Source organism: Raphanus sativus, unplaced genomic scaffold (genome assembly GCF_000801105.2).
Source record: "Raphanus sativus cultivar WK10039 unplaced genomic scaffold, ASM80110v3 Scaffold3873, whole genome shotgun sequence".
NCBI classification, from domain to species: Eukaryota; Viridiplantae; Streptophyta; class Magnoliopsida; order Brassicales; family Brassicaceae; genus Raphanus; species Raphanus sativus.
The window spans coordinates 1-9432 of NW_026619177.1; the positions used below are offsets into that span (position 1 = coordinate 1).

At 38.6% G+C, this 9432-nt stretch overlaps 5 protein-coding genes across 5 annotated transcripts; 2 read left to right on the forward strand and 3 right to left on the reverse strand.

Annotated features, from left to right (window-relative positions):
* Positions 1-8: 8 nt before the first annotated feature.
* Positions 9-1081, forward strand: LOC130506989 (cysteine synthase-like; the record flags this gene model as incomplete). Its single annotated transcript, XM_057001693.1, has 5 exons — positions 9-75; positions 164-243; positions 346-405; positions 560-640; positions 753-1081. Coding segments are annotated over 5 exons (381 nt in total), but the record flags the coding sequence as incomplete, so codon positions are not given.
* A 61-nt stretch (positions 1082-1142) lies between these two features.
* Positions 1143-1845, reverse strand: LOC108841882 (preprotein translocase subunit SECE1). Its single transcript, XM_018614663.2, has one exon. The coding sequence runs from the start codon at positions 1768-1770 to the stop codon at positions 1237-1239; it is 534 nt and encodes a 177-aa protein (XP_018470165.2). The 5' UTR covers positions 1771-1845; the 3' UTR covers positions 1143-1236.
* Positions 1846-1941: 96 nt separating this feature from the next.
* LOC108841881 (transcription repressor OFP11) lies at positions 1942-2571 on the reverse strand. Its single transcript, XM_018614662.2, has one exon. It carries the CDS (start codon positions 2569-2571, stop codon positions 1942-1944), a length of 630 nt encoding a protein of 209 aa, XP_018470164.2.
* A 30-nt stretch (positions 2572-2601) lies between these two features.
* On the forward strand, positions 2602-5578 carry LOC130506990 (pentatricopeptide repeat-containing protein At4g14820-like). Its single transcript, XM_057001694.1, has 3 exons — positions 2602-2942; positions 3144-3676; positions 3744-5578. The coding sequence occupies exons 1-3, from the start codon at positions 2934-2936 to the stop codon at positions 5095-5097; spliced, it is 1896 nt and encodes a 631-aa protein (XP_056857674.1). The 5' UTR covers positions 2602-2933; the 3' UTR covers positions 5098-5578.
* A 310-nt stretch (positions 5579-5888) lies between these two features.
* LOC108841230 (uncharacterized) lies at positions 5889-6438 on the reverse strand. The gene has a single exon (XM_018614011.1). It carries the CDS (start codon positions 6295-6297, stop codon positions 5977-5979), a length of 321 nt encoding a protein of 106 aa, XP_018469513.1. The 5' UTR covers positions 6298-6438; the 3' UTR covers positions 5889-5976.
* Between the last annotated feature and the right edge of the window lie 2994 nt (positions 6439-9432).

Sequence of the window (9432 nt, forward strand, 5' to 3'; positions counted from 1 at the left end):
CTTTGTTTTCTCCCTTCTGTCAGCTGTATGGAGTGGAGCCAGTTGAAAGCGCAATTCTATCCGGTGGAAAGCCAGGTGAGTTTTGATTCCCTCTCCTCATCGTTTCGTATTCTTGTATTACCAAAGTTGCTTAACAATTTGATGTTTGCTGAAAATGCCAAAGGCCCTCACAAGATTCAAGGGATAGGTGCTGGTTTTATACCAGGTGTATTGGAGGTTAATCTTATTGATGAAGTTGTTCAAGTAAGACTGATCTCCAATTTTTTTTTTTGTATTACTGAATCAGAAACTTTCTACAGTTCTAACTTTCCTTCCCTCCATCTCTGTCTGTAACGCTTTCTACAGGTTTCAAGTGATGAATCCATCGATATGGCGAGGCTTCTTGCTCGTAAAGAAGGTCTTCTTGTAAGTAATTCACATCTCTCACAACAAACAAAAAAAACTTTTTTTGACTCATAGGAGGATCAGTTGTTTGTAGGTTATGAGTTTGGTTGCATATTCTCATTTCATAGTGGGAAAAGGTTTATAACAAGAAAATCTTTTTAAAAAAAAATTGTAGGTGGGAATATCATCAGGTGCAGCAGCTGCCGCAGCAATCAAACTTGCAAAGAGGCCAGAAAACGCCGGGAAGCTTTTTGTGGTAAGTTATTTGTATTTATGTCATCACTCTTCACTCCCAAAGCTAAGACAAGCTCAATCAAACTGAGTCTTTTGCTCTTTGAAAGAACTCCACTGAACTATTTATCTTACAGGCGGTGTTCCCAAGTTTCGGAGAGAGGTACCTATCGACCGTACTATTCGATGCCACAAGGAAAGAAGCAGAATCCATGACCTTCGAGGCTTGAATAGCTCTCAGAGCTGCAAGAAAAAAAATCTCCATTTCTTTGATTAGAGACGCCACTAATAAAAAAAAAAGGATGTTACAGTTTCTTCCTAAAGAGAATTGTTCATCTTCAGTTTCAATGCGTCTTTTGTTTTAATTTATGTATCTTCTGTGTGTGTGAGAACAAAACTCAAAACTCTATATTTCTTCTTGTGAACGAACCCACTTGCTGTTAATAAGTTTGAATTTTCTGTGTGACGTTTTGCTCTCTTTGATTCGAACTCGCTTGGGAAGTTGGAACCGTAATAACCAGATTAAATAATGACTATAAACTTTGATTTAATAATAATAAGAAGGTAATTGCTCAAAACGGAGTGTGATTACAAAATATAATACACAAATTTTCACGAAAATCAGCTGAAAAAATCTTGAACACCTTTGCCGATGAAGACACGATCAGAAAGCTCAGCCAAAAGGAAATTAACGGTTAGCAAAACCACGCTCGAACCGGCGATTACACCAAGCACCACGCCGGTTGTCCCAACCACTTTCTGAAACGCAGGCCACTCGATCTCCCTCACTTCCTCCGCCACTCCACTCAGAAACTCCTCCTTCCCTTCCCCCTCCTCCGCCGCCGCAGCTTTCCTCTGCTCCATCGCCGCTTTTATCTCTGCTCCCAACGCGCTAATCTCCACCTCCTTTTCTCCGTCTCCACTCTCTCCCGGCGACGGAGTCGCCTCCTGCTCGGACTCAGATCCAGCTGTGTCTCGGCTCTGCTCGATAGCCCTAGCCACCAGATACGGCGATTTCCTCGTGCAAATCATCGCCGGAGTTCGTATCTCAGTGTAAAACGGAGATACACGATGGGTGGCAGGTAGCGAGGCTGTTTTCCGTAAGCTTATGTTTATTCCGGTGACCGGCGGCGAGAACTGTGCGGTTAGAGACATTTTCTCGCTTTTGATTTTTTTCTTAAAAGTTCAGAAATGATTTACTCCCTTATCTAAAGGTAGTGATCGGATGCAATACTGACTATAGTAGACTTAATACAGCTATGGGCCTTTTGGAAGCCCATTAGCCCAATTAAATATTAAAATAGAGCGGAGAAATAAATAAATAAATTAGATCGATTGGGATAAAGAATTTTCCGGCGATGACGACTGAGAAAGTAACCAGAGGAGTGTATCGGCGAAAGCAGAGACGATGAACTTGTGAGTGTGTCTTGGATTCAAGGAGAGGTAACAGAAGAGGAGCTCGTTCAAGTATTCTCTATCGGAGGAGGCGTCGTCGTCTCTCGTCGGATCTCTAGCTTCCACCATCTCTCTCATTGACCTTCCGAAATCTCTGCACGGGTCCGGTGAATCAATCCGCTTCGTAATCGCCGTTCCGTCGCTTAAAATCTTTGACACGATGGCATAGTTTCCATCTTCTTCGTCGTCTTCGTCGTCAGGTCTACGCGGAGAAGGAGGAAGCAATCCGCCGGTGAACAAACTGGATCCAATCTCGCCGGATTTGGGAGTGGTCAATGCGGCGGCGACGGAGGTGAAATTATCGTTGCGGTGGAGAGGAGAGGAAACAGAGAGGTGATCGTAGAGAGAGTTGAAGTTGTTGATGAAGAGAGAGGGAGTGTGGTGGTGATGAGATGGAGGGTTGTGATTGGGTACGACGATCGGGGAAGAAGGAATCGACGGTGAGACAACACCGGAGGAGGAGAAGCAGAGGTGTAGCTTCTTCTTTAGAAAAGTAGACATGTTTGGTTAAGGAGGAACGATTAATTAGTTAAGACTTTGCAATGCTTATTAATACATGCAGCAGTAATGTAGTAAGAGGAGGTCACGTAGTGTATGCAATGTCCATAACGTAGCTGGATCCATTCTTAAATATTATTTACAAACTACTATATATATTTTTAATATGTTTAGAACGCGGATTTACACCAGGTCTTTGATGATCATATTCGATTGCTTAATATTTTTATCTTCTATCAAAATAATTAGTGAATTGAGATATTCACTATATATGTATAGCTTTAAAATACAAAATGGACTGTGTCAGCCAAAACCCATCAGGTAAATAAAGGCGAAACCAAATCGGGGAAAAAAACCCTCTCCAAATGTTATCGGTAAGTTTTCGTCTTCTTTGAAATTTTCGTTAAATAGTTAAGGATTGGATTGGTATTTTTATGGTGATTAAAATTCAGAATTGGCTTCTTATTACATTACGAACGCTTTTGGATCATAAAAGCTTGATAGAAATGTTGCTTAACGCATTGTACATTAGATGTTCGACCAAATGTGCTCAGATTTTGTGATTTATTTATCAGATGCCCTCAACAGCTGTTCTTGACGTACTCTCACAGTGCAAAACACTCAGCCACATCAAGCAACTCCACGCCCACATCCTCCGCACAGTATCCGACCATAACCGCCTCAACACCTTTCTCTTCAACCTCTCCTCTTCTTCTTCCTCAATCAATCTCAACTACTCACTCTCCCTCTTCTCATCTCTCCCCTCTCCACCGCAACCCTTCCTCTTCAATCTCCTTCTCCGGAACCTCTCTCGTTCCTCCCAACCTAGAGCCGCGATCCTCTTCTACCAGAGGATCAGACGCGCCGGTGGCCGTCTCGATCGTTTCAGTTTCACTCCGATTCTCAAAGCAGCCGCCAAAGTCTCGGCCTTGTTCGAGGGTACGGAGCTTCACGGCCTTGCGTTGAAGACAGCCGCGATTTCCGACCCGTTTGTAAAGACTGCTGTTTTGGATATGTATGCTTGTTGCGGCAGGATTGTAGAGGCGCGCAAGGTGTTCGACGAAATGCCCCAGAGAGATGTTGTTACTTGGAATACTATGATCGAGAGGTTAGGAATCATATTCTTTAGTGTTTCTTATAAAAAATGGGTGTTTACTTTAAGCTTTGTTTTGCAGGTATTGCCGATGCGGGTTTTTAGATGAAGCATTCAAGCTTTTTGAGGAGATGAAGTGTTGTGATGTGATGCCTGATGAGATGATTCTCTGCAACATTGTCTCCGCATGTGCTCGCACTTGTAACACCAAATATAACAGAGCGATTCACGAGTTTTTGAAAGAGAATGGTGTGAGGATGGACGCTCATTTGCTGACGGCTCTTGTGACTATGTACGCTGGAGCTGGGTGTATGGATATAGCAAGGGAGTTTTATACGAAGATGCCAGTTAGAAGCTTGTTTGTTTCGACCGCCATGGTTTCTGGGTTCTCTAAAGCTGGGAGGCTCGAGGACGCACGGGATATATTCGACCAGATGGAGAAGAAGGACTTGGTGTGCTGGACGACGATGATCTCAGCTTATGCTGAGAGTGATCATCCTGAAGAAGCTTTAAGAGTTTTCGAGGAAATGCGTCGCTATGGGACAGAGCCTGATGAAGTTGCAATGGGGAGTGTTGTATCAGCTTGCGCGAACCTCGGTGTTCTGGAAAAAGCGAAATGGGTTCATGAGTTAACGCATCTCAACGGGTTTGAGTCCTCTTTGACAGTAAATAATGCTCTGGTTAACATGTATGCGAAATGTGGAGGTTTGGATGCAGCGAGAGATGTGTTCGAGAAGATGCCGACGAAGAATGTAGTGTCGTGGAGCTCTATGATCAATGCCTTCTCTATGCACGGGGAAGCCAATGACGCGCTTACCTTATTCGCCAGAATGAAACAGGAAAATGTGGAGCCCAACGATGTTACTTTTGTAGGTGTGCTATATGGTTGTAGTCACTCAGGGTTAGTGGAAGAAGGAAAGAAGATCTTTGCATCGATGAGTGATGAATACAACGTTACGCCTAAGCTCGAGCATTATGGATGCATGGTGGATCTCTTTGGACGTGCTAATCGTTTACCAGAAGCTCTTGAGGTTATAGAATCAATGCCGATGGCGCCTAACGTAGTCATATGGGGATCGTTGATGTCAGCTTGTGGAGTTCACGGAGAGCTTGAGTTAGGCGAGTTTGCAGCCAAACACGTCCTCGAGCTGGAACCTGGTCATGACGGGGCGCTTGTGTTAATGTCGAATATCTACGCGAGAGAAGAGAGATGGGACGATGTGAGGAGCGTAAGACGAGGGATGGAGGTGAAGAATGTGTTCAAGGAGAGAGGTGTTAGCCGGATTGACGTAAACGGGGAATCACACGAGTTTCTCATTGGTGACAAAAGGCATAAGCAATCAGATGAGATTTATGCAAAGCTAAAAGAGGTTGTAAGTGAACTGAAGCTAGCGGGTTGTGTTCCAGACTGTGGTAGTGTTTTGGTGGATGTATAGGAGAAAGAAAAAGAAGGGTTTTGGATTCGATGTCGTTGCAAAAGGCTTCGCGCTCTGGTTCGGTTTGATGAATGAGAGGGAACGGTTGTCACACGTTCTTCAAGATGGTCGCCTCTAAAGTGTATGAAAGGGAGATCATAATGAGAGATCGAAGTAGGTTTCACGCCTTCTTGCAGAGAATACTGGTAATGGGCAAAAATCTCATAAGTTCTCTGTTCTATTTGGAACAAAACAATATGTTAATTTCTTTTGTGTATATAATTCTAGAAATTTTGCACTAGATAGCAAAGATACAACACAAATAGTAAGGTAATTGGTTGGGACATAGGAATTGTATTTAGCTTTAATTCTTATCTACAAGTATAATGATTTATAATTTTTTCTTTAAAGCTAAGAAATGGTTGTAGCATTTTTATTTTCTTAAGTATTATTTAATAAATTGTAAGAACAATATACTGTTGTATGAATTCTTTTTCCTTCATTTATGTTGGGGGAGGCAGGTGTTTTTACATCCTTGTTTCACCATATCTTCACGTGTTTGTCATTATACTTTGTTTTCCTTGTATCTTCCATCCTCCCCTGTTATTATTTTCAAGCCATCAAGATTTTTGCTTCTAAATTCTTAGAATATTTAAGTTTATTTGTATATTAATCAATCCAGTGATTGGAGACTCAGGAAGATGTCCCTGTTCGCTTTCTAGATCAGGTTCAAAAACATTGCATGTCACTATTTGTTTTGAACCAATGAAGTATATACTTCTGTTCTTGTCAAATGGTACTCCAGTATTTTGAGGGTGATGATTTTATATTATATCGTACATTAGCCAACACTATAAAAGCGAAGAAAGTGATGAGGGAAAAAGATGTGTATACACACAACTACGTGGTGTTAGATCTTCCAAACTTCTTGGACTTCGCCGGCAACAACTCACCGGACCTCCGACGTAGCATCTGTCTCATTCCGTCGGCGACGAGTTCAGCCGGGTTGGCTCTAAACTTACTACAAAATGTCACATGGGCGTTAACAGCTTCCTCTACCGTCGTCATCTTCCTGTCACGGTTGAATTCATCACTCACCGCCTCGGAGCAAAGCCCACAAAGCCATTTTCCACCGAACTTAGCTTTGACCTTACTAATGTAGTTTTGTGTACAATCTTCCGTTAAACCGCAACACTCGCACGCCACCGATTTGATCTCCATTATTGACCAATCTTTGGCTCCAAAACTGCTATATAACTTATATTTCAAAAGAGAAAAGAACGATAAAATGTTTAACTGCTTTTGAATATATGATTCTTTAATCTCGAGGATAGATTGACGATGGAATGCTTCTGTGGATTTGTGAATATTTAACACCAAAGCTTACTGTCAGTTATATAGACATTATAATATACATGTGTTGCATGGTGGGGTTTATATGTTGGCCCTAGACTTGAGAACATTAATATTATAAATTCTAGAAAAGTTGAGAAGTAGAGGAAATGCATTATCACACCTTAAGAGTTATGTTATCTTTAAAAGTGAAACATAAGTTAGTTAATAACACGTCAAAAAAGTTAGTTAATGACAACAGTCCAATTTCAATTAAAGCACCACACTATTCCTCGATTTCAAGGTTTATACGGTGGACCAACTAACTTGTAGGTTGTGACAATTGGCATATATGTTTGAGGTGTTTTAGTCCATGTGGCAGTAAATGATTATTGCGAGAATACCAAAAGTTTTGTGTAAGTAAATGATGATTTGAAAGAACTAAAGATTAGGGAGGACAAAGATCAGATGCAATAACTAGTGCTCCATGTTCTAAGGGACATGGGATTCTCATTTGTGGAAGTGGAGGCAAAGGTGGTCGGGATCAGGGCTCCACTCTTCAATTATTTGATCTTCATATGTTGCTCGAATCAATAAATAGTGGAAACTTTCAAATAAAAGTTATGAATTCATTATATGTGGGGGTCTGGTCTAGTGATCCGATGTTCAAAAAGATCGAGTAAAGTGATTGTGTTTTTCTAAAACCTTCTAGTATGAGTCCCACTTGGGAAGGATCATGCAGTGTAATGGTGGCCTGACAAAACATAAACTAAAATCAACACCCTAGGAAGATGTACACCCAAGGATGCCACCGTTTAGGTTCTCAGAAGTTGGACCGATCGATCAACTTTACTAGTCCAGAATCATACTCACAAGATTTATTATCAAATATTACAGGTTTTGTAGATATTGCAGAATCACTAGACTTTAAGCATCTGAATGTTTGGCATGGCGCATGTGCATGAATGAAATTTTCTTGGCGCAGATTATGTCGGCTTCAGTTCAAAATGGGAATTTTATGGGCAGACAAGCTTTGATTATAATGAATAAGTAGGTATTAGTTAGTTTCCGTTACCATTTTTGCTTTGGCCTCTCTAGCCAGACATTTGTTTGACTCTTGCCACTAACTGTCTTCCAGATTTCTGCCATATATAAATGTGTGTCTATACCTTCGACATCATAGATTTCTATTCATAGCATTTTAGTTATCATCACATGTGAAAAATGGGGTTTTGGGTTGGAAAAGTATTATAGAAATCTCTCGGCACTACACATGGAACTCAATGGACTCTCTTGAAGAATAACATGTCTGAAAGAGAAGCATATCATATCTGCTAGATTCTTAAAATTATTATTCACATCTGATATGCTGAGAATCTGGGGATTTTTGTTTATTTTTGATTTCTCACAACTCCAGTTAATGTCTACAAGCACCTTGAAAAAAGTACACAAATACAAGACTGGAGGGTGAGCATCTACCACAACCTTGCTCTATAGAGCACCGGAGCATCCACCATTGTATCATACTAATTAAAATTATACTATATTTCAAAGAAAAGAACTTATAAAATCAAGTTATTTCAACAATAGTTCTAAAATTGCTAACCTAATACTTCATATGTTTTTAAAAATGTATTTGTTTCACATATACAAAATTTAAATTTTAATAATAAATACATTATTTTTTGAAGTTAGCTATTTGACATTCGAAAAAACGCTCTATACGGCCACCTGGCCCGCGAAAATACACAAGGATGAGAAGTACCATCGCGATTTGATTATAACCGGTCATTAAAACAAAATATCTTTAAAACTTCATTTTTGTTTTAGTATATGTTAAAACCAGACTCGTTTTAGTTGAACATGTAAATAATTTTTCTTAAAAACTTCTTTTTTTTTGTTTTAGTATATGTTAAAACCGGACTCGTTTTAGTTGAACATGTAAATAAAATTTTGTAGAATTGAGTAAAAATCTTGTTAAAACAATGAAATGGCTTGAAGGAATGGAGGCTGTTGATTTTGAAAACCATAAGAATGGTAAGTTAAGAAAATTACAATTTTGTTATTCATTAAAAGGAGAAAGGGAAAAGAAAAAAAATAGTATAGATGGCAGTTGAACTTGAGACGTACGTGTGGACTTTATGCAAATTTATATATACTAAGATATATTCATAAAATTTTAAAATTTAATTCTTATTAATCGTTTATTTTTCTATAATTTATCATTAACTTGTTAGGCCTGTAATGATAGTGCTTTACACTTATCACAATTTTAAATATAGACTATTTCTTATAGTTTTAAACTAATATTATTTAAATCTTTAAAATTAAAATTCACAACTGTTAAACAATAAAATTTCCATAAACAACTGCAAACATCAAACATGCATATTGTTAGAACAATCTAACTTTTATCTTATAGAAAAATAAGTACTAACACATTCAATATATTAAAACTTACTATCATTTAATTGTTATGTCGCGATAAAGGGTCTGAATCAAAATTCTCTTTATATTTAATAACTTAGACAGATAAAACATTAAACCACTAGGTTTTCAAACAAAATATGTTTACTAGAAACAGTGAAAAAGTAGAAGTTTCGTCTGTACTATTTTTGGACAAAATGTTGCTTTACTATAATCTTAAACTGTTTCATTATATATATATATTTTTTGCTTTAACATTATCTCCAAAATTTAAAGAATCTCTCTACTTTGATGTTATCTTTGACTGTCATAACGAACTCTAAAAAGAGCTAAGTGTGTAAATTAAAATGTTTTAACAAGTGACATAGATCTTGTGACCTTGAAAAAAATTCCAAGTCTGTTTTGATGTTATATATAGATTTAATTTTAATTAAAAGTGATGATATGTTTGCTTCCGTGTAGCAAAAACTATTAGTGAGCATTTTCAAATCATCATCAGTAAAAAATGGTTATCGTCGAAAAACATGGTAATGAGTAAGTCTACTTATATCTTCAAACATTTCAACACCTAATGAAATTTATAGTTTTTGTAAGACA

Bases quoted from the DNA above. Each gene is read 5' to 3' on its own strand.
- LOC108841882 (XM_018614663.2), bottom strand. From the start codon at position 1,770: ATGTCTCTAACCGCACAGTTCTCGCCGCCGGTCACCGGAATAAACATA.
- LOC108841881 (XM_018614662.2), bottom strand. From the start codon at position 2,571: ATGTCTACTTTTCTAAAGAAGAAGCTACACCTCTGCTTCTCCTCCTCC.
- LOC130506990 (XM_057001694.1), top strand. The intron at 3,677-3,743 runs GTTAGGAATCAT...TTTGTTTTGCAG, and splicing joins TGGAATACTATGATCGAGAG to GTATTGCCGATGCGGGTTTT.
- LOC108841230 (XM_018614011.1), bottom strand. From the start codon at position 6,297: ATGGAGATCAAATCGGTGGCGTGCGAGTGTTGCGGTTTAACGGAAGAT.